At 42.4% G+C, this 23,397-nt stretch overlaps 2 protein-coding genes and 1 long non-coding RNA gene across 4 annotated transcripts in view; 1 reads left to right on the top strand and 2 right to left on the bottom strand.

Moving 5' to 3' along the window:
* Positions 1-252: 252 nt before the first annotated feature.
* Positions 253-18,185, bottom strand: TXNDC9 (thioredoxin domain containing 9). Its single transcript, XM_055242371.2, has 5 exons — positions 18,032-18,185; positions 14,838-15,058; positions 9,051-9,169; positions 3,190-3,444; positions 253-1,026 (listed from the first exon to the last, which is right to left on the bottom strand). Exons 2-5 carry the CDS (start codon positions 15,024-15,026, stop codon positions 909-911), a joined length of 681 nt encoding a protein of 226 aa, XP_055098346.1. The 5' UTR covers positions 15,027-15,058; positions 18,032-18,185; the 3' UTR covers positions 253-908.
* Positions 18,186-19,094: 909 nt separating this feature from the next.
* The window catches only part of EIF5B (eukaryotic translation initiation factor 5B), a 62,745-nt gene continuing 58,442 nt past the window's right edge, over positions 19,095-23,397 (top strand). The window contains exon 1 of one of the 2 annotated variants that reach the window (XM_055242360.2): positions 19,095-19,384. In XM_055242360.2, the coding sequence (XP_055098335.1) occupies positions 19,350-19,384 (35 nt within the window). In that variant the 5' untranslated portion in view covers positions 19,095-19,349. The remainder of the gene's footprint in view (positions 19,385-23,397) is intronic. The other variant, XM_055242361.2, reaches the window with a different exon arrangement.
* On the bottom strand, positions 19,941-20,617 carry LOC129462423 (uncharacterized). Its single transcript, XR_008650846.1, has 3 exons — positions 20,563-20,617; positions 20,120-20,194; positions 19,941-20,009 (listed from the first exon to the last, which is right to left on the bottom strand). It is a non-coding gene; the product is annotated as an uncharacterized lncRNA (long non-coding RNA).

The following is a 23,397-nucleotide window of genomic DNA, read 5'->3' as shown; positions in this document are numbered from 1 at the left end:
TGGAGGAAGGAGTGCCAAACCTCTTGGCTACTCTTGCTTGCAAAAGTGCTTCTGCAACACAGAGCTTCAGGGAATGAGGCATGCTAATAATCTACTCTTCCAGAGGAGAAACTGTAGTCCAGGATTGGGAACTGGAGAGAGGGAATGGGGTCATGGCTCCAATGCCACAGACTCCCTATTCTAAGATTAGAAGACTTTCTTGAAAAAATGTTTTTGTTGGATGTATGCTTTTATGACAATTTCCACATAAACTTCCAGTTACACGTGTTTTATTGAGCAGAGACAGTGAAGTTCCTTATGCTGTTATTTCAAAAGTGTTTCCTGGTTTCTTTTTAATGAATGTCTTAAAATACAAGCAATCAGGACCCTTTAAATAAGGCAGTATGTTCACAAATCAAAATAGCTTTCTGCTGCCATCAGTTGATTCAACATCAACATGCAGTGTCCAGAATAAATAAGCAGTTCTTTAATGGTTATTTAAATATATTCCAGAAGAGTGTTTATAATTCATTTACGAGTGCAGTACTGCACTCGTAAATGTTACTTGACCTCTTGTATAAATAATGCCGATTAAGAATTAGTCCTGGAATAGTTTTTGAATTTCTAACTCTGTAGATCTAAAACACAATTGTAAATGGTATAAAGATGTAAGAATCATATTGTGATAAAGTCAATCTCAAAAATAGAGAATCCAGACCCTTCCCAGATAATTTAAGAACTGAGTTTTCCTCAACTTAAACATGATGGCCACACAGAAAATAGTAAAGACACCTTTCGATGTGATACAACTATATAAAACTCGAGAATATGAGTATTTAGATGACCAATGTATAGACATTAATAGAATTTTAAAAACACATTTAAATCTGAAGCAGAAAAAAAGACAATTTACAAAGAATTACTGAGCTCTAATCATCATCAGAGTCTGAATCATATTTCTTTCCTCGGATAGTTTTCTTTTCCAGCTTTGTGAAGTTTGTTCCAAATTTCTTTTGGTTCTGAAATGGTGGCTCCATTAAATTTCCACTAAAAAAAAAAAAAAAGCATTTTATTCTTCATGATTTAGTACTAGTATACTAAACTGCACAAAAATCTCTTTGTTTTCTTCCTGTTACATAGAATAAAATTTCTTTAAAATGCTGGTGTCAGGGAAGAGGTATAATGCTTATATTGATGGTTAATAGCCTTAAACCTTATTTTGTACTACTAAATGTTTTAGATCAATTTTATTTTCCTTTCTTTTTGAGACAGGGTCTCACTCTGTGGCCCAGGCTGATGTGCAGTGGTGTGATCACAGCTCACTGCAACCTCCACTTCCTGGGCTCAAGCGATCCTCCCACTTCAGCCTCCCGAGTAGCTGGGACTACAGGTGTGTGCCACCATGCTCAGTTAATTTTTACATTTTTTGTAGTGATGACATCTCACTACATTGCCCAGGCTGGTCTTGAACTCTTTAGGCTCAAGCGATCCTCCTGCTTTGGCATCCCAAAGTGCTGGGATTATAGGTATGAGCCACTGCACCAGACCTATTTTCCTTTTTATCATTAATTATGGATTAACATTTGGTTAACACAGTGCTCAGTTGTCACCGGAAATGAGAGAAACCATCACACACCTCCTGATATGATGCATCACTTCCATAATATGCCTGTCAAAAATCAGTAATCTGAATCTAATCTTGAGGAAATATAAGACAAACCCAAACTGGGAGATGTTGATGTTCTCCAAAATAAACAGTTGTACTCTTCAAAAACATCAGTCTTAAGACCCAAAGAATAACAATGGTAACTAAAGATGTAATAACTAAATGTGCTGCATTTTTGGTATGAAGGACAATATTGGGACAATGAGAAAACTTGAAATAAGAGCGGTAAATTACACAATAATTCCTGTTTTAATAATTGTACTGTCGCTACATAAGAAAATTTTCTTGTTCTTAGAAAATACATATGGAAGTCTTTTGGAGTAAAGGGACACTGTATTCACAACTTCCACTCGAATGGTTCCCAAAATACTCCATAGTATCTATAAAGACAATGATAAAACAAACATAAAATGTTTAAAATTGGGTAATATGGGCAAAGGGTCAATGAGGATTCTTTGTACTAGTGTGCAGGGGGTTGTTTCTACTAGTTTTTTGTAGAGACGAGGTCTCATCTCACTATGTTGCCCAAATTGGTCTCAAACTCCTGGCCTCAACTGATTCTCCCACCTCAGCCTCTCAAAGTTTGTAATCTTCTGAGATTACACAAGTGCCCCACCTGGCTGCAATTTAAGGCTTAAAATTGCTTCAAAATATATAACTTTATTTAATAAATATTAATATTTTATGTTAATATTAAGAAAATGAAACCAATTTCTACAACATAGGAATGATTTCGGCATGTCTAGGAGAGTCAAAGAAAAGATGGGAGGAAAATGGGGGAAGAGAGAAAAACGTGAGAGAACCTTCTACTTCCTGAAAGGCACCATGACTCTGGAATGGTAATTGCAGACTCTGGAATGGAATGGTAATTTTACCTGTTACTTTTGCAAATCAAGAAAAGGTAAAAAAGACAAGATGATATGCTCTGAATTGTGGAATTAGATAAATTATTTGTCTGAAGAAGTGGACAAAGGAATGGAAGTTGGATTTTAGATTGTTTTCAAACTAAAACTGTTCTTCATAGCAAGCAATGTAAGCTAGGCATAGAAACCTTTTTGTATGCATCAGCCTCTATAAGTAAAACAGAAATATCTATGTTAAAAATCTAGTATTTTAAAATATAACTTTCTTTGCAAGAGTCTGCCTTTTAATTTTTATTTTATCAAAGAGAATCACAAGTCAGAATCCATTTGAGTAATCTGGCTTAAATTAGGGAACAGTCAACACTGGATTGCCATTTTAAGTTTCCAGATTAATACAAAATTAGTGTCAATAGCATAAGTTAAGCTGAAAACTTTTATAGTCAGGAGTATGGTGAGACTCAGTTTTACCTATTAAATCAGTTTTATCTGTAAATCTGATTTTGCTATAAAATCACGCTAATATTACACACTTCAAAAAACATGCTTTTCCTTTGAGAAAATTTCTACATCTCAGCCGAAATGCCTTAATTTCATAAAATAAATGTTACAATACAAAAATCTTTTGTAAAAATATCAACTATACATGAATTAAAATCAATCTCTTCTTTTGTTAAAAGTTACCTGTAATTAAGAATGTCAGAAGAACCGAGCCTCCATTCTAAAGTTTCCGTGGTGAAGTCATCTGTATTTCCTAGGTCAGTAAACCCAACAACATAATCTTGTGTTTTCCCATCTTTTAGCAGTGCTAGTGTGGGAATGACTTTGATACGCAGTCTCTCACAAAGGAAAGGTGCTTTTTCCACATTCAGCTTCAAAAATTTGGTCTCGAGGTGTTTCTTGGACAATATCGCCAGATGTCTGTCTAGTATTTTACACCTGTAAGTAACCACACATAGAAAATTATAAGCTAAAACCACAGATCGCTTTTTTCAAAATAAATATCATTAAGGGAAATCTAATTATGTAGTTTTTCTGTTGACTCTCATAACATGGCAGCCAACTTAAACTTGTGTCAGATGACCTCACTTCCAGATCGGAGGTTAGCTGCCTGATTATGAGATGGGCAAACAGCCTATAAGATTCTAGAAAGTCAGATTTGCATTAATGATATTCTCTTTCAAAATATTAAATATATGCTTTAAGTCATAAAGGAAGTTGTCCTATCTCTTACACAGGAAACTTGAAGAGGAACAAACTGAAACTTGACAGAACTCGGAAAAGACTTACAAGAATCGGAAATGCACACATGGTGCCATATTAGGAAGTCATGAAGAAAAACTGAACAGCATTACCGAGGAAAAACTTCTTACTCCTAAATATGCAACACTGTCAGTAAGAAGCACATTAAGGCTAAGGGTTACTAATAATATTTAAATAAATGTGGCCATTATGCTTCTAGGGAATTAAAAAATACCAGTAGTAACTTTTTTATTTTTTATTTTTTTGGAGGTGGAGTATTGCTCTGTCGTCCAGGCTGGACTGCAGTGGCACGAGCTCGGCTCACTGCAAGCTCCACCTCCCTGGTTCATGCCATTCTCCTGCCTCAGCCTCCCGAGTAGCTGGGACTACAGGCGCCCGCCACCAAGCCCGGCTAATTTTTTGTATTTTTAGTAGAGACGGGGTTTCACCGTGTTAGCCAGGATGGTCTTGATCTCCTGACCTCGTGATCCGCCTGCCTCTGCCTCCCAAAGTGCTAGGATTACAGGCGTGAACCACTGCACCCGGCCTACCAGTAGTAACTTTTATTAAGCCATCTTCCAATGAAGACGGAAACAGAAGTGGTATTTTCTTGGCCAGGTGCAGTGGCTCACGTCTGTAATCTTGGCACTTTGGGAGGCTGAGGTAGGCGGATCACTTGAAGTCAGTAGTTTGAGACCAGCCTAGCCAACATGGTGAAACCCTGTCTCTACTAAAAATACAAAAATTAGCTGGGTGTGGTGGTGCATGCCTGTAGTCCCAGCTACTTGGGAGGCTGAGGCAGGAGAATCACTTGAACCTGGGAGGCAGAGGCTGCAGTGAGCCAAAATTGTGCTGCTGTACTCCAACCTGGGCAACATAGTGAGACTCCATCTCAACAAGCAAACAAAAAACAAACAAAAAAAGTGACATCTTCTTTGCATTAAAATTTATTTTTTGGCCTGATGCAGTGGCTCATGCCTGTAATCCCAACACTTTGGGAGGCTGAGGCAGGCAGATCACTTGAGGCCAAGAGTTCAAGACCAGCCTGGTCAATATGGTGAAACTCCATCTCTACTAAAAATACAAAATTAGCTGGGCGTCATGACAGGCACCTGAAACCCCAGCTACACAGGAGGCTGAGGCACGAGAATCACTTGAACCTGGGAGGTCGGGGTTACAGTGAGCTAAGATCACACCACTGCGCTCCAGGCTAGGCGACAGAGTGAGACTCTGTCTCAAAAAATTCATTTTCGACTGGCCAATTCACGAGTGTTTCTAAAACAGACTGTCATAACAATCTTAGACCGGTGGTTCTTAACCCCAGGTGTTCATTATGATCAACTTTTATTTACTTATTTTTTTTTGAGTTGGACTCTCACTCTGTCACCCAGGCTGGAGTGCAGTGGCACGATCTTGGCTCACTGTAACCTCTGCCTTCTGGGTTCAATCGATTCTCCTGCCTCAGCCTCCCGAGTAGCTGGGATTACAGGCACCTGCCACCACGCCTGGCTAATTTTTGTATTTTTAGTAGCGATGGGGTTTCACCATGTTGACTAGGCTGGTCTTGAACTGCTGACCTCAAGCAATCCACCCGCCTCAGCCTCCCAAAGTGCTGGGATTAGAGGTGTGAGCTACCATACCCAGCCTGCCGTCAACTTTTAAAATATCCAGATGAATCAAAATTCTCTGGCAGTGGAGTTGGGAAACACACAGCTGTTCTTATGCTCAAATAAAGCTTGAGAACTACCTCTTTAGATGACTAACACACAAAATACTTCATGGTTATCTTTACCAGTAAGCTTTTTGTGCACTTGATGTAGTTTTTCCTGAACTAGGTTTGGGTCTAACATAAGTTATGTGTAACCTTGGTGCCTCATCACTTTTTCCCCGGATATATCTTTTCATATGTCACTCACGTAGTTCAGTAATGAGATTTCAGTGAAAAATGGTGAGAGAACAAATTAATAAATGGTTTTTAAATAAAGCTCAAAACAAATGATAAATAAACCTTTATATGAGAAATATGTTCCTGAAAATTTGTAAATATATCAACTCCATACTTTAACTGCAGTAAGGAATGTATTTTTTTTTTGAGATGGAGTCTTGCTCTGTCGCCCAGGCTAGAGTGCAGTGGCATGACCTCTGCTCACTGCAACCTCCACCTCCTGGGTTCAAAGCAATTCTCCTGTCTCAGCCTCCTGAAAAGCTAGGATTACAGGCACCCAAAATGCCTGGCTAATTTTAATTTGTTATTAAAGAGCAAGACGGAGTCTTGCTCTATTGCCAGGCTGGAGTGAAGTGGCACGATCTCGGCTCAATGCAACCTCCGCCTCCCAGGTTCAAGCAATTCCCCTGCCTCAGCCTCCTGCGCAACTGGGACTACAGGCATGAGCCACCATGCCTGGCTAATATTTTAAATTTTAGTAGAGATGGGTTTTTACCATGTTGGCCAGGATGGCCTCGATCTCCTGACCTCATGATCCACCTGCCTCGGCCTCCCAAAGTACTCGATTACAGGCGTGAGCCATGGCGCCCAACCCGTCAATCAAGTTTTAAAAATCCGGCCGGGCGCGGTGGCTCACGCTTGTAATCTCAGCACTTTGGGAGGCCGAGGCGGGCGGATCACGAGGTCAGGAGATCGAGACCATGGTGAAACCCCGTCTCTACTAAAAATACAAAAAATTAGCCGGGCGTGGTGGCGGGCGCCTGTAGTCCCAGCTACTCGGAGAGGCTGAGGCAGGAGAATGGCGTGAACCCGAGAGGAGGAGCTTGCAGTGAGCCGAGATTGCGCCACTGCACTCCAGCCTGGGCGACAGAGCCAGACTCTGTCTCAAAAAAAAAAAAAAAAAAAAAAAAAAATCCAAAACAACAGTCATGGTATAAATAGCTATAGGCCTTTACGTACGTTTAAAAATAACTAAAAGAGCATAATTAGATTGTATATAACACAAAGGATAAAAGCTTGAGGTGATGGATACTACATTTACCCTGATGTGATTATTAAACATTGCATGCCTGTGTTAAAATACCTCATGTACCCCATATTTACCTACTACTACCCACAAAAATTAAAAATTAAAAAAAATAGCAATAGGCTTAAAACATGGGTTCAAATCTCTCTCTTTATCATTTAGTATCTGAGTGATACTAGGTGAGTCACTTAATTTCTCCAAATCTTGGTTTCCATACATGAAATACAGGAATAATAATAAGTGCCTCTGAAGATTATTGCGAATGTTCTGGGGATAATGTACATGAAAGCATCCTGCCTACTGTGTGCTAGGAACTTTGCTAATATATTAAGTTAACTGGATGATTTTGATTTTTCGGTTCTGTTTGAAGGTGAGTACTCCTGGTGATGCACTGTTTATACACCATCAAATGTATTTATTGACCACCTACTATGTGTCAGGCAGTTGCTTTAGGGCTGTGATCCCAGAGAACAGTAGGTCACAATACAGGCAAATGCACTGCCTCTACAAAACCAACAATCTAGTTGGGAAAGACATACGAAAAACAAGTGAGGCCGGGTGCCGTGGCTCATACTTGTAATCCCAACACTTTGGGAGGCCAAGGTGGGTGGATCACCTGAGGTCAGGAGTTTGAGACCAGCCTGGCCAATATGGAGAAACCCCGTCTCTACTAAAAATACAAAAATTAGCCGGGTGTAGTGGTGGGTGCCTGTAGCCCTGGCTACTCGGGAGGCTGAGGCAGGAGAATCACTTGAACCCGGGAGGTGGAGGTTGGAGTGAGCCAAGATCCTGCCATTGCACTCTAGGCTAGGTGACAGTGTAAGACTCTGTCTCAAAAACAAAAAACACAAGTGGACAAATAATATTTTACATACTAGTATATTTATATATCACCTCATCATATTTGTCAGAGGTTGGCAACTTGAGGAATGTGTGCCAATGGGAGATGGTTGTGTACCACAAGAGCAGAGGTTTCTCTGATACCTTTCTACCTGCCTAATCCCTTCTCTCACTGTTCCTCACAAGGGATTTCACCATCTCAATATTGTTTCATTTTTATTCTTAGTCAATGAATACCAGGCAATCAATTCTTGAAAGGTGTTAACTAACAATGAAGCTGTTGGGTTGTGAGATCAAGACAAAGGGGCAAGAAGGCCACAGAAATGAGAAAGACAGCAGGGCTGAAACCACAGTGAGTGCCAGAGACTCTAGAGCACAGTGCTTGTCTGTCCCAGGTAGGCAGGTGCCAGTCAGCAGATGACTGCCATTACAGTTCCAGCTATGCTATTAGCAAGTTTCCTGATTTTTTAAAGAAAAATTCTAAATGTGGATATTTTCAAAAGGAGTTATCTCTCAATTTTTAAGCGTTGGCAACTAATCAAATCTGTGCACAAAAAACCACAAAGGCTTGAGTCCTTTGGTTTAAGATATGACCTCTTCTGAGGAGGTATTAACATTTTATAAGAGATCTGCCTCTTTAGAGAAATTTGGAGACCTAGGGTGGTCTAAGAAAAATCACTTCTCCTTCTAGCCAAGACTGGCAGTCCCAACTCTGCTCTGGTGAAAGGTTTGGCCAAGCCACCGTCTCCCCATCACAGTTGCTAGTTCCTTCAAGGAGGAACTGAAGGAACAGTGACTCTCAACAGCTGTTGCCCGTTCCCAATATCATGGCTATATCACAATACTAGAGGGAAATAATTACTGTCATGGTGATAAGAATTTTAAGTGTACATTTCTAAGATGTTTTTAGTTAGCTAGTGAAAATACAATTCAAAAATATAAGCCATTTATATGGGAATATTGACTTTCAGTAATATTTATACTTTTGCATGTAACTGTTCTTTAAGTTACTCTTTAAAATAACAATTAACTTTTTTTTTCTTTTTTTTTGAGATGGAGTCTCACTCTATTGCTGGAGCTGAAGTGCAGTGTGGCGATCTCCGCTCACTGCAACCTCCATCTCCCGGGTTCAAGCAATTCTCCCACCTCAGCCTCCCCAGTAGCTGGGACTACAGGTGCCTGCCCCTACACCCGGCTAATTTTGTAGTTTTAGTAGAGGCAGGGTTTCGCCATGTTGGCCAGGCTGGTCTTGAACTCCTGACCTCAAGTGATCCACCCACCCTTGGCCTCCCAAAGTGCTAAGATTGCAGGCTTGAGTCACTGGGCCCCTGCCTGCTTAACTTAATACTAAATAACATGAGAGAGTACAATGAAACAACTTAGGAAGTTTTTTCTTTTAGTTTTCTTCATTTCTCTAGTAAGCCAGTATATCTCCAGCCAAACAATTCACTGTGTTTTTTTAGAAAAAGTCACAGATGGAAACAAAGTTACCTGAATGTGGAGTCTCTGTAGAAATGGCAAACCACATTTTCACTCTCCTTGACTTCCTGAAAAAAGTCTCTTTCACTAGGGATTTCTCTGTATTCCCCATGTCCTTTAGAAAGCCACTCCTAATTTGGAGAGAGGCAAAACATTACACATGTGAGATATCTCTTTCAGAACCACTTGACATTTTAAGTGTCCAAATCACCATCGTATTTTGTAATGAAGTCAATTAAAAAAAAAGTTTTTTTTTTTTTTTTTTTTTTTTTTTTTTTGAGACAGAGTCTTGCTCTGTCACCAGACTGGAGGGCAGTGGTGCGATCTTGGCTCACTGCAACCTCTGCCTCCCAGGTTCAAGCAATTCTCCTGCTTCAGCCTCCCGAGTAGCTGGGACTACAGGCGCACAACAGTATGTCCAGCTACTTTTTGTATTTTTAGTAGAGATGGGTTTTCACCACGTTGGCCAGGATGGTCTCGATCTCTTGACCTTGTGATCCGCCTGCCTCGGCTTCCCAAAGTGCTGGGATTATAGGTGTGAGCCACCACACCCGGCCCAAAAGTGTTTTTTTTCTTTTGTTTTGTTTTTTTGAGAATGGGTCTTGCTAAAGTTGCCCAGGATGGAGCGTGGTGGCATGAACATAGCTCACTGCAGACTCAACCTCCTGGGCTCAAGAGATCCTCCTACGTCAGTCTCCCAAGGAGTTGGGACCACTGGCACATGCCACACCACGCCTAGTATTTTTTTTTTTTTTTTTTTGGGTAGAGAGGGGGTTTTACTATATTGCCCAGGCTGGTATCAAACTCCTAGGTTCAAGCAATCCTCCCACCTTGTCCTCCAAAAGTGCTGGGGTTACAGGCATGAGCCACTGTGCCTGGCTGAAGTCAAAGAAAAATGAATTTCTTTTAGCAATTTACTTTCCTGTTTCTACTGTCAATGCAAAACTAGTCCATGGACAGTGAATGTCTCCACAGCACGGCCTGGGTTCAAGACAATTACCTGTCTTTGTAGCTTAAAACGTCTATTTTCTCAGAACTTTCAAAATAAAAATTTAGACTTGAGAGACTCAGAATGTAAATATCCACTTAACTCTATCCATGTACTCTTAAACTACGAAAACCAGAAGCATTTGATCCAAGTTACTACAAATCTTTTAAAAATAATGCTCATGAGGCTGGGTACAGTAGCTCATGCCTGTAATCCCAGCACTTTGGGAGGCTGAGGCGGCTGGATCACCTGAGGTCTGGAGTTCCCGACTAGCCTGGCCAACACGGTGAAACCCCATCTCTACTTAAAAAAAAAAAAACAAAAAAAAAAAAAAAAAACAAACCAAGAAATTACCTAGCCGTGGTGGTGGGCGCCTGTAATCTCAGCTACTTGGGAGGCTGAGGCGGGAGAATTGCTTGAACCCGGGAGGCAGAGGTTGCAGTGAGCTGAAATCACGCCACTGCCTGGGCAAGAGTGAGACTCTGTCTCAAAAATAAATAAAAATAAAAATAATGCTTATGAGATAAACCCAATTCGTCTTGGGGAGAGAAGGAGGATACTGCAGCTCTGAAGCTCAAGAGCCCTGCCTGCTTTTGATAACAACCTTATAAATGTTTAAAAAGCCCCTACACCGGCACTAATTGTTAGAAAGGTTATCTCACACTGAACTGCAATATATCCATAATTCTGGTCTGTGGATTCCAGCTTGGACAAAGATTAAAGTTTTAATCTCTTTCCTATGTGGGCCCTTCAAACATCACATATTGCCTAAGTTTTCCCTTCTCCACACTGAACACTTCCAGTTCCTTTTAACTGTTCTCATATGAAAAGATTTCTAGAGTTCCTACTCTTCCAGGATATCAACTAAACACACTCTTAATTCACCAATGTCTTCTTAAAATGTGACAGAGGTCTGAATCCAGCCTCCAGAAGGGGTCCAACCAAAGAGCCAGGAGGGCCATCTCCCTTCCTCCTCTGGACGTCAGTGAACATGGCCCAGACTATATTAGTGACTGCGGTGTCAAAATCACATCCACTTACATCCAGCTGACACTCACAGGAGACCCTGATATTTTCTTATGTGAAATTTCTATACACAGTTTAACTCTCAAATACAATTCTCCAATGACATATGACGTTCCATGACTGCTTTCACAACTTACCAATGATATGTGCCCTTAAAAAGTATTTGTTAGGCTGGGCGCAGTGGCTCACACCTGTAATCTCAGCACTTTGGGAGGCTGATGTAGGTGATCAATTGAGGACAAGAGTTTGAGAACAGCCTAGGCAACACGGTGAAACCCTGTCTCTACAAAAATTATGAGAATTAGCCAGGTGTGTTGGCACACACCTGTAATCCCAGCTCCTCCGGGGCTGAGGCACAATAATTGCTTGAACTCCGAAGGCAGAGGTTGCAGTGAGCCAAGATCACACCACTGCACTCCAGCCTGGGTGACAGAGCAAGACCTTGTCTCCAAAAAAAAAGTATTTGTCTTTTAAAAAGCTGCTATTTCTAGGCCGGGCGCAGTGGCTCACGCCTGTAATACTAGCACTTTGAGAGGCTGAGGTGGGCAGATCACCTGAGGTCAGGAGTTCAAGACCAGCCTGGACAACATGGCGAAATCTCATCTCTACTAAAAATACAAAAATTAGCTGGGCATGGTGGCAGGCGTCTGTAATCCCAGCTACTTGGGAGGCTGAGGTAGAAGAATCGCTTGATCCTGGGAGATGGAGGTTGCAGTGAGCCGAAATTGTGCCACTGCACTCCAGCTGGGGCAACAGAGCAAGACTCTATCTCAAAAAAAAAAAAAACAAAAAAAAAACAGCTGCTATTTCTTTTCATTATTTATTCTCAGGTATTTAACCAAGAGGCTGAAGACCTGAACCTGTCCTGGCTCCTTTGAGGGAGGATGTGCCCATTCCAAGCCTCTGCTGACACATTCACTACACCCCTGTGCTCTTAGCCCCTTTTGGACAGCGTGTGCTCCTAAGGTATCTGCAGAACAGAATCAAACAGGATGGGCCTACCTGAGGCATGGCAGCCGGGCAGCACCTGGCTCTCAGTGGCTGTCACCCAAGCCTCTGCTTAACTCCTATTTCTTACCTTATCCCTCTGTTCTGCTCCCTACCTAAGTGCGCCAGCTCTAGTTAACAGTAGGAGGGTGCTTGGCTGACAGAAGAATATAGATTCACCTAGACCTATTAAGTGCCGAGTGTAAGTCAATCATACACTGATCTCCCCAATACCCTCGTGGATCAGAAAATCAAAATTACTGTATAATCTAATTACTGTATAATCTCTTATAAAAAGAATATCTACACAAATCACTAGGTTTCTTGCCTATTTCCAGAAAATATTTTAAAAAAAGACCTACTAAAATGCAGTGAAAGTTCTAAAATATGACCCTCTGAATTACTCGATGACAAATTCATTTGAAATTGATTTATACATTAATAATAAGGCCCATAGCCAGTCTGCCTTAGTTGGTTTTAATTATAAATATTCAGACCACTGTTTTGAACTGCCAAAAAGTTCCTTTAAGACATTATTTAATGTATGTTCATCACTGCAAATCAGGTGAATTCAGTCTCTCTACAAAAATATCCTAGTTACAAATAATTACTTTTAGTTGCACATTAGCAATTAGTACTTAAATGTGACCATGAAATATAAGTTTGTGGCAGAACCTAAACATATATTACCTTAAATTCCAATAATCCGTCCTTTGCATACTAATTATCAGCCCTATACTATGAAAAGGAGCCAATTGGGCCTGGCGTGGGGTGGCTCACACCTGTAATCCCAGCACTTTGGGAGGCCGAGGCAGGCGGATCATTTGAGGTCAGAGTTCAAGACCAGCCTGACCAACATGGTGAAACCCCGTCTCTACTAAAATACAAAAATTAGCTGGGCATGGTGGCAGGCACCTGTAATCTCAGCTACTTGAGAGGTCAAGGCAGGATGGGCAACAGAGTGAGACTCCCTCTCAAAAAAAAAAAAAAAGAAAAAAAAAAGAAAAGCAGCCTATTTTCTAAAATAGGGTACATGTAAAAGCCATATAACGTACTCTATTTTAGAAAACTCAAAATATAAAAATTTGGACTCACTCATAAAAGATTATTTCCTTTTGTAGTAACTCTTCTAAACGTGAGGGTGTAAACACATCAAAGTGATGCTATACCAATACAAACGAGACTCCTTCTCTTTTTTTGTGGGGGAACTTGATCTTGCTCTATCATCCAGGCTGGAGTGCAGTAGCACAATCTCGACTCACTGCAACCTCCACCTCCCAGGTTCAAGAGATTCTCCTGCCTCAGCCTCCTGAGTAGCTGGGACTACAGGTGTGCACCACCACACCTGGCTAATTTTTGTATTTTTTTTTTTTTTTTTTTTTTGAGACGGAGTCTCGCTCTTTCACCCAGGCTGGAGTGCAGTGGCGCGATCTCGGCTCACTGCAGGCTCCGCCCCCCGGGGTTCACGCCATTCTCCTGCCTCAGCCTCCTGCGTAGCTGGGACTACAGGCGCCTGCCACCTCGCCCGGCCAATTTTTTGTATTTTTAGTAGAGACGGGGTTTCACCGTGTTAGCCAGGATGGTCTCGATCTCCTGACCTCGTGATCCGCCCGCCTCGGCCTCCCAAAGTGCTGGGATTACAGGCGTGAGCCACCGCGCCCGGCCATTTTTGTATTTTTTGTAGAGACAGGGTTTCACCATGTTGGCCAGGCTGGTCTTGAATTCCCGACCTCAGGTTGTCCACCCGCCTTGGACTCCCAAAGTGTTGGGATTACAGACATGAGCCACCATGCCTGGTCAAAACTCCCTATTTCTTCAGAAAAGTTAAGCCTCATGTTTAAGTCACAGTCAACTGAAAAGGAACCAGAGTTGGTGATAATGTATTTCCATGTAACCCAATGGAAAAAATGTTTTAATCAAAATTCAATTTGGCCAGATGCGGTGGCTCACGCTTGTAATCCCATCACTTTGGCAGGCTAAGGTGGGCGGATCACTTGAGGTCAGAAGTTCAAGGGCAGCCTAGCCAACTTGGTGAAACCCTGTCTCTACTAAAAATACAAAACTTAGCCAGGCGTGGTGGTGTGCGCCTGTAGTCCCAGCTACTCGGGTGGCTGAGGCAGAAGAATTGCTTGAACCCGGGAAGCGGAGGTCGCAGTGAGTCGAGATGACACCACTATACTCCAGCCAGAGTGTCACAGCAAGACTCCATCTCAAAAAGCAGAAAAAAAAATTTCAATTTACAGAATTTAATCCATTGGTTTCACTCAGAGTTTACAACTCTGCGTTTATTCTACACAAACATTCTAAGAGACAACAACGATAGAGCAGAGCTGTGGCTACCTCTGTTACAAGGCATGCATTCTTTTGAATATGCCACATAATTATTTCATTGGAAATGCCTGAAATAAATTTTTCAACATAAATTGACTTAATAGCTCTTATCTCATCTGTCTTATCTCGTTTGCTTTGAAAATAGCTAAATCGGCTTTAATATTACCTGAAATGGAAACCAATGACTCCCTAGCCCTCCATTCAACCAAACAAATCCAAGCTCAGAAAAATGATCTTGGGCAGATCTTTCTTTTACTGGACTGTGGATTAATATAGAGATTGGGCTAATTTTGAATGTGTCTTTAAAACATATTTTTTTCTGGGCAAATTTTTAACAGTAATAGGTATTCTGAATTCCAAAAACCCTAAACACAAAGAACGAAATGTAACTACTACAGCACATGTATATATAAGTTGTTAGGCGCATACTGTTATAGCAATTTCAGAAAGCAGGGCAGAGAGGTTACTTGTTTCTGCTGTTGAGCTTTCCTTAGTGCCTCGAGTCTCTTTTCTTTAAGGCGTTCCAATTCATCCTCATCCATCTGATCCAGTTTTTGAATTTCAGAATCCAAATGTTCTTCCACCAGTTTGGTAGTCTGAAGCAGCTGATTCTCCAGGACTTTGGAAAACATGTCAACAGATGCATCAGCTTCCATTCTTCCAAATGGTACAGAGTTCAGCCTGGGTGCTGGGGAGAAGATTTACAAAATACATTTTAAAAAATGCAAACAATAAGCAAGCTTTTCTCTACCATTTTCAAAAATTCTGGCAAGTGTATAATGTGTACTCTATGGAGTATTCTAACGACATCCAAGCACTTGATGTTCAGCTTAACAATTTTTATGTGTTTTTAAATTTAATTCTCAATAAGTTCTAGTCACACCACTCAAAAACTACTTATAGCAAATTTAGGGTGCTTCTGATTTAGCATATGTTTTACTACACTAAAGCCAAGACAAGTCTTTAAGAACGTCAACAAACCACAGAGAAATGAGTTGTGAAGTTATACCTAGTGATATATACTGACAATCAGTGTTCTTTACCAATGGGAAAGAGAAATCAGAAACAACTGCAAATAAGAAGGTATACCTACTGAGGTTTTACACATAAATATATGTATTAAACTTTACTTAAACACAGAGTACAGTTGAGCAAAACACAGATTTTTTCATGGCTGCTGCCCAAATGAGTTTCATTTAACTCCTAAGACATCTCATTACCATTTATGTAAAGAAGAATGCCTGGTGTTCCCTAAGCATTAATGTCCATTCCTGTTCTCCCATTACCTAACAAAAAAGTCTATGAGGTCACAAAAATTAATACTGGTTTCCATTTACTGGCAGTGTTAACTTTGATGTAAAACACTCCAAATACTTTTTTAAATTTTAGGTTTTTTTCTATCATCACTCCTCTGTGCAAAGTAAGAGTTTCAAAATAGAACTAATTCAGATTAGAAAGGAAGACCTATCTCAATTACAGTCATGCATCACTTAACAATGGGAATACATTCTAGGCTGGGCGCTATGGCTCACGCCCGTAATCCCAGCACTTTGGGAGGCCAAGGTGAGCAGATCACTTGAGTTCAGGAGTTTGAGACCAGCCTGGGAAACATGATGGAACCCCGTCTCTACTAAAAATAGAAAAATTGGCCAGGCCTGGTTGTGTGTGCCTGTAGTCCCGGCTACTAGGGAGGCTGAGGTGGGAGGAGGATAGCTTGAGCCCAGGAAGCAGAGGCTGCAGTGGGCTGAGAACGCACCACTTGCACTCCACCCTGGGCAACAGAGCCAGACCCTGTCTCAAAAACCAAAAACCCACAAAACAATGGGAATACATTCTGAGAAATGCATCATTAGGTGATTTCGATATTGTTTCAAACATTATAGACTACACAAACCCAGATGGTACAGCCTGCTACACACCTAGGCTATATCATACAGCCTATTACTCCTAGGCTACAAATCTGTACAGCATGTTACTGTACTGAATACTGCAGACAACTGTAACATAATGGCATTTGTGTATCTAAACATAGAAAAGGTACAATAAATACAGTATCATAATCTCATAAAACTGAAATGTCCTTATGTGGCACATGAGTATATATTTTAAAAGAAATGGAGTATTTTGTACTAGCAATTAGTATAAAATTTTACTTTTTTTTTTTTTTTTGAGACGGAGTCTCGCTCTGTCGTCCAGGCTGGAGTGCACTGGCGCATCTCCGCTCACTGCTAGCTCTGCCTCCTGGGTTCACGCCATTCTCCTGCCTCAGCCTCCCAAAGTAGCTGGGACAAGAGGCGCCTGCCACCATGCCCGGCTAATTTCTTTTTGTATTTTTAGTAGAGACGGGGTTTCACCGTGTTAGCCAGGATGGCTATGATCTCCTATCCTCGTGATCTGCCCGCGTCGGCCTCCCAAAGTGCTGGGATTACAGGCGTGAGCCACCGCTCCCAGCCAAAATTTTACTTCTTTTAAAAGAAATGGAGTATTTTGTACAAGAAATTTTATACCAACAATTAGACGGCAAGTTTATGTGTATCTCAGGGTCATTACTGCAGAAATGATTTATAATTTGCCTATCAAAGCAGGAGGCTGTTGCATATCAATAAACTATGATACATTTGCAAATAATACTGAAGCACCCCAAACTTCACAACAAACTGTGAATTCATTCAATCAGCTTCTGACCCACACAGGCCCTCTATAAACGTTGAGCTGAAGAGAAATATTCTTGCAAACTTCAATTCTGATTCCTTTTTCTTTACGGGAAAAGCATTTGAAAAGCATACTTGATTTCATCTTTGTATCTCCACAGAACACAGTAGGTACTCAATAAACATGTATTTAACGTTGAATGAACACGTGCCTAACTTCTGTTCAAATTACTACACTGTTAAGTTTCAAAAGTATTTGAGTTTAAAAAAACAAACTGTAAGCTCCTCGTGATATAAAATTGGAAAGGTGCTGTATTTCAAATACAGCAAAGATTTCCACACTCCCTACCGCCCAAGAAAAATGTCAGTAGGACTGTGACCCTCAGTGAGGGGGTTGGAAGAAGAAAATAAGATACTGAATTGCACGTTGGAAGCTGTGCTCCAGGGATAAACACAGAGAATGCTTACCCTGGAACTTTATAGAATGAGGCCAGGAATTAATTACGGGATAACTGGAAAAAGATGCGATTAAGAAGAGCTATTTTGGGTGTAGGTGTTGGTGGTTAGAGTATTGAGAACCGGGTAAAGAGACGATGCAATCCCCCGTTAGCTTTTCATTCTTCAAACCACAGCCTCTGATTCTTCCTTTTTACAGCTCCGCTGGAAGGGTGGGACGGGACACAGCGCGTCCTCAAATTCCCTAGTCATTTCCTGGACACCCTTACAGGTATCCGCCAAAACAATCAAGCGGCCTGGTCCTTAACTGAACCCCAGGTACCTCTCCAATGGCATCCCGGCCACTCCCTGCGCCCGGGGAGACAGAGGAAGAAGGCACAGTCCCGGTGGCCCCAACTTCGACGCCTCCTGGTGCGCATGCGCAAGAGCCTCCGCCAGGACACCGACACCGGTGCTGGGGCTGCGCCCCTCCTCCGCTCCGGATGTGGAGCAGCAGAATGTTCACCAGCACCCGGACGTGGTGGTCGGATTTTTCTCACTACCCTCTGCCTCACCTGAGCTCTCGGTGATGCCTGAGAAGTGAAAGAGCAGCAGTTTCAAAAGACAGGTGCACTCCGGCTCTTGCCTTGCAGTAGCTGCCGGCGGCTGCAAACGGGCCGTCACATCCGCCTCCTTATTGGCTGCGGACCTCGCGCGGTATCACCTTGGACGCCAGAGGAAGGGGCGGGCGGTCGGGTGGCGAACAGTTCTGCGCGTGCGCCTCCCGCCCAGCAGCCCGGAACCCAAGTTGTCCTACCCTTGCTTTCCTCCGGGTACACGGCCGAACTGGAAGGCCGCAAAGCATGGTGGGAGTTGCAGTTTCTTAGTGCGCAGGCTGGCGTGGCCGGACTTTCTCAGGAGCGTGCTTCGGTATTCACGGTCCAGTGCGCCAGACTGGAAATGAGACAGCTGTGCTCTCGCTCAGCCGTGACGCTTGAACTGCGTTTTCATTCTGTTAGTGTTGAATAAACATTTTTTTCTTTTTTTTTACTTTTGTTAACGTTTTTCCTCAAGTCCAGGCATAAACATATACAGCACAATTAACTTTTGCATAGTTAAAACCCAAAATATCACTGGCCAGATCCAGATATAGAACATTTTCCACCACCCCTGTAGGTTCCCTCTTGACTCTTCTAAACACAGGAATTTTTAGAACTCGCCCTCGCTTTGAGAGTGAAGATGAAGACCTATGTTAGGGAATTGATCGGCTGTGTCCTGTTCTGTGTTTTATTCAGTGACTGTACATAATGCATAATGCACGGATGTTACTGAGAGGTCCCTATTTTGTCCTGGATTTATCTCTCTCGCGAACCCCACAGGACTCATTATTGGTTCGTCGTGGTTCTTTGTTGAACTTCGTGCGGCTGAGAATGCAAAGATATAAAGGGAAGCCCAAAGCCCACTCCTGAACCGAAGCGTGCGTTCCCCGTTGGGAGAGGGCTGAGGTGGGGAAATTGACAGCTTCATTGTCCACCTCCGGGTTCTAGAACGTGGAAAACCCGCGGGCGTCGGCTCGTGGCGGAGGCTTGAAGGTAGGGGGCGCTCGGGCTCCTGCCTGGCCGGCGGGTCAACCGGAGACGCTCTACCCGAAGCGCAGCTCTCGATGAGCCGCGCCCTGCGTCCTCACGCCGAGGCGGCGGGGCGATGCGCTTGCGCACTGCGAACTCACACCATATGTGCCCTGTTCCAGTGCGCGGGTCTGTGGAGAGCCGGGTGCGAGCGGCGGCAGCACGGGGGGAAAGGAGTTCAGCGGAGACCGAAGTCAGCTGGGAGACAGTGGGTCTGTGAGAGACCGAATAGAGAGGCTGGGGCCACGAGCGCCATTGACAAGCAATGGGGAAGAAACAGAAAAGCAAGAGTGAAGACAGGTAGCTAGGGGCTGGGTCCGTACGGCGGCGGCCGCCGTGGCTCAGTGGGGTGTGGGGGTCTCGCCGGGCGCGGAGTTGGACCGGGGTCTGGGCTCGCGACGAGCCTCGCGGGGTACCAGGCCTGGGCCCAGAGTGTGCGGCGCGGGCCCAAGCCCCCGGGCAGGGTGGGCACGTAGGGCCTCGAAGGCGGGCGGGTCCTCCCAGTCGAGCCTCGCTTCCCCCGCTACCCCTTCCCCGGCCTGAGGAGTGGGGCAGCCATTTGAGGGTTCCTGGCCGCGCGGAGAGGGTAGCCGCGGAGGCGGCTTCGCCAGCGTGGCCCAGGCCGGTGCGAGTTTTTTTCTGCGTTACTCTTGGCGAGGGTGGGGAAGTTCTTTTTATGCCTCTTGTACCTGTGAGTACTTGGGAGAGAAGGGAGCCTGAATGTGATGTACGGCCGGGTTTGTCTACTCGCGGTTTCAGGTACGTTAGAGTTATGGAGAGGTGTTTAGCAGTTCGCTGTCTCTCAACGTAATCTGATTTGGATATAGTTTTCATTTATTTAAGAGCTGATTGTCCAGCCCTCATGCTTTTCGCTTTCCTTCTTCCGGCCTGTTTTTTGGTCGTTTCTTTGCTCTCTAGCCTTCCCCTAAGAAAGAAAGGGAAGAAGAAGAAGAAACCAGCCAACCGGGGTCGCTCCTTTCTAACCGCTTGAAATGCTTTGGGGAGGGAGGATAAGGGTATATGCGAGTTACTTACCTAGAGATTTTTGAGACATTTCTATGTGTCACATTCGATCGAGTTCTGTCACTCATGATGGAAAGAGTTGACTTCCTGGGAGTGAACAACATCTGTTACATTACACGTTCGTACACTACCCACCAAACTTAAATACGAGGCGGAGAGTAAGGTAAATTAAAAAACAAAACTATTGCTAGTTCATCAGTCTGACTCAAAACAGATACGTTGTCTTGAAGTTAAAATAAGTTTACTAATTATAAACTGGAAGCCTGGATCGTTTTCTCACCTAGCGTTTGACTAGCTTATGAGTAGAATTAAAAGACAACAAAGATAGTCTTGTATTTTAGTTTTAGGTCTATTGGAGGAAGTTAATTGGTTTGGAGAATAGAATTATTGTTAAACCAGATGAATGAGAAAAAATAAGGATTATGGGTGATGTAGGGGAACACAAATTTCTGTACCTTTGACAGGAATTTTTGATGTATAGGGTACTTTTTTCCTTGCTAGAGAAATGTTCAGCTGTCTCTAGAAAATAGAGAATTGAGTGTAATGAACCTTTATGTATTAATTACCTGCCTTCAACCATTGTTAGCACATGACCTATTTGGTTTCATCCCACTTAGTAGATATATATATATATATATATATTTTTTTTTTTTTTTGAGACGGAGTTTCGCTCTTGTTGCCCAGACAACAAGAAACTTAGGGCAATGGCGCGATCTTGGCTCACTGCAGCCTCCACCTCCTCGGTTCAAGCGATTCTCCTGCCTCAGCCTCCGAGTAGCTGGGATTACAGGCATGCGCCACCACATCCGGCAAATTGTGTATTTTTAGTAGAGACGGGGTTACTCCATGTTGGTCAGGCTGGTCTCGAACTCCCGACCTTAGGTGATCGCCCGCCTCAGCCTCCCAAAGTGCTGGGATTACAGGCGTGATCCATCGCCCCTGGCCCCCACCTACTAGATATTTTAAAACCAATCTCCGTAGCTTTTCATCTGTAAATCCACCAAGTATATCTGTAAGAAATATTAACAGTGATTCTTAAATATTAGCAAATATTCAGTCAGTTTTCTGATTTCCCTGATGTCTTATTACAATTTTTTTTTCAATTCGTTCGTTTGGTTTAGGATTACACAAATGTGTTCTTTAGATTTAAAATTACATATATATGTGTTTTTGTTTTGTTTTGTTTTTTGGAGATGGAGGGGCAGTCTCACTGTGTTGCCCAGTCAGGTCTTGAACTCCTGGCCAGTGATCCTCCCACCTCAGCCTCCCTAGTTGCTAGGACTACAGGCGCGATCCGGCTTATATGTTTCCCTACTTACACTTTTTACTTTCCAGGCTCTTTCACAATGAAAAAAAGCCATAGGGAGACAAGTTGTTTATTCTTGTCTGTGTCTTTTTAGGGAAAAGTGAGTGTCTCATTGATTTATAAAGATCTTCAGGGATGCGCTAAAGTTTAAATTGCACACTAGACCCTGTTGTTAAACGATTGGTTTGGTAGTGTAGAAGAAATGCTGTTTTTTTTTCTCCTCTCAACCTAATCTGTGTTTTTCTGTTGTTGTTGTTGTTGTTGTTGTTTTGGTTTGGTTTGTTTGTTTGTTTTTGGCTCGTGTTGAAGGGAAAGTGGTGGCAATATAATTTTAAAACATTTATTTTCTTATATACCAATATATGAAGTTGATACGTTTTGTGAGTGTGTGTGCGTATAAATGCCTCATGGACTCCTTTTTATGAATGGCTTTCAGATTGTGTCTAAGAAATCCTGAGCTTTAGCAGAGTCCCCTTTGACCGGAACTGCTTGGGTTTTTATTTTGGTCTTCCACATGAGATACTGGGAGATGGGGAATGGTAAGGTCCACTGCTTTGTGAGTCAGCTTTTTCCCTTTATTTTAATGTTTCTTTCCTTTCTTCAGGGATATTTTGAATATTTGTAAACGGGACAAAAACACAGCTGGAAAGAAAATCTAGAGGGAGAAAGTCCAATTTTAGGATTAGTATTCTTGTTTGTGTAAAATGAGACAGAGATCCGGTTTTATTCTCCTGGATGAAGGTCCACACTTTAAAGATTTTACTGTCATCCGACCTCCCCTCCTTGGCTATGTCAGGCATGTTTCTGGCAAGGTGTGAACTGGGTGAGAAATGCACAGCTGCTTATTTAGTTATCAAGAGAAGGCATGGAGCCACTTTTCAGTTCTTGGAAAGAACATACAATACTTCACTGTCCTTAATTCTTATATTTAATTAATCCTTATTTTAACTTCTTAGCCACTCAGTATTCATTTAAAATTAGATTTTAACTTACCTAATTTTATTTGTATAGCATGTGTCAATGATCCAGATATTCATTCTTGTCTGTGTATTTTTAGAATTCTAGAATTTTGCTTAAAGACCAAGTTCTAGAATTCTGTCCCAGTTTGTGAAATTCTTTTTTTTTTTTTTTTTTTGAGATGGAGTCTTGCTCTGTCGCCCCGGGTGGAGTACAGTGGCGCGATCTCCGCTCACTGCAACCTCCGCCTCCTGGGCTCAAGCAATTCTGCCTCAGCCTCCCAAGTAGCTGGGATGACAGGTGCCCAACACCATGCCTGGCTAATTTTTGTATTTTTAGTAGGAACAGGGTTTCACCATGTTGGCTGGCTGGTTTCAAACTCCTGACCTCAAGTGATCCTCCCACCTTGGCCTCCCAAAGGGCTGGGATTACAGGTGTGAGCCACTGTGCTCAGGCCCAGTTTGTGTAATTATTCTAAGAATGAGTTTTTGATATGGTGTTTGTTCAGCAAGTTTTCCTGACCTTTTTCAGTTGACTCGGGAAACTTGTTGAGACAAAGGCTAGGATTCAGTATCCACATATCAAACAAATATAATACAGATAGCCTAGGTTTAATAAAGAAATTCATTTCTTATTTGCGTATACTTGAATTAATGAAACTCTTGTCTGCATAAATTACATCAAAAAAAGATGCATAATCAGAATTCTTTTGGTCTAGCCTGTTCCTATCCTGACGCTTTAGGAAGTGATAGAGGAAGAAGTCCTAGTTTGCTATAAATTAATAAGAAAACAGATTATAGATTTTTGTTGATAGTAACCTGTCTAGCCTTCCATGTTGTCCGTGTGGGGAGCTCATTCAGCTACTTTTAATGTTACTTGCTCATTAGTTGTGCTTTATTTATGCTTCTAAGTTTTATTCCAGTATTGCAGTTGATCTATAAGGTGGGCAGAGTGTTGTTTTACCGAGGAACTGAGTGTCAGTGGTTAGAATAGCAATTCTCAAACTGGTCCTAGACTCCTTTACACT

Source organism: Symphalangus syndactylus, chromosome 14, assembly GCF_028878055.3.
Source record: "Symphalangus syndactylus isolate Jambi chromosome 14, NHGRI_mSymSyn1-v2.1_pri, whole genome shotgun sequence".
Classification (NCBI taxonomy): Eukaryota; Metazoa; Chordata; class Mammalia; order Primates; family Hylobatidae; genus Symphalangus; species Symphalangus syndactylus.
The sequence above is the reverse complement of the archived record's forward strand: the minus strand, read 5'-3'. Positions and strand labels throughout refer to the sequence as shown.

Excerpts from the sequence above, each read along its gene's own strand:
- TXNDC9 (XM_055242371.2), bottom strand. The coding sequence starts at position 15,026 with ATGGAAGCTGATGCATCTGTTGACATGTTTTCCAAAGTCCTGGAGAAT. Across the intron at positions 9,170-14,837 it reads AAGCTCAACAGCAGAAACAA|GAGTGGCTTTCTAAAGGACA; the intron begins GTAACCTCTCTG and ends TCTCCAAATTAG. Across the intron at positions 1,027-3,189 it reads TCTGACATTCTTAATTACAG|TGGAAATTTAATGGAGCCAC; the intron begins GTAACTTTTAAC and ends TTTTTTTTTTAG.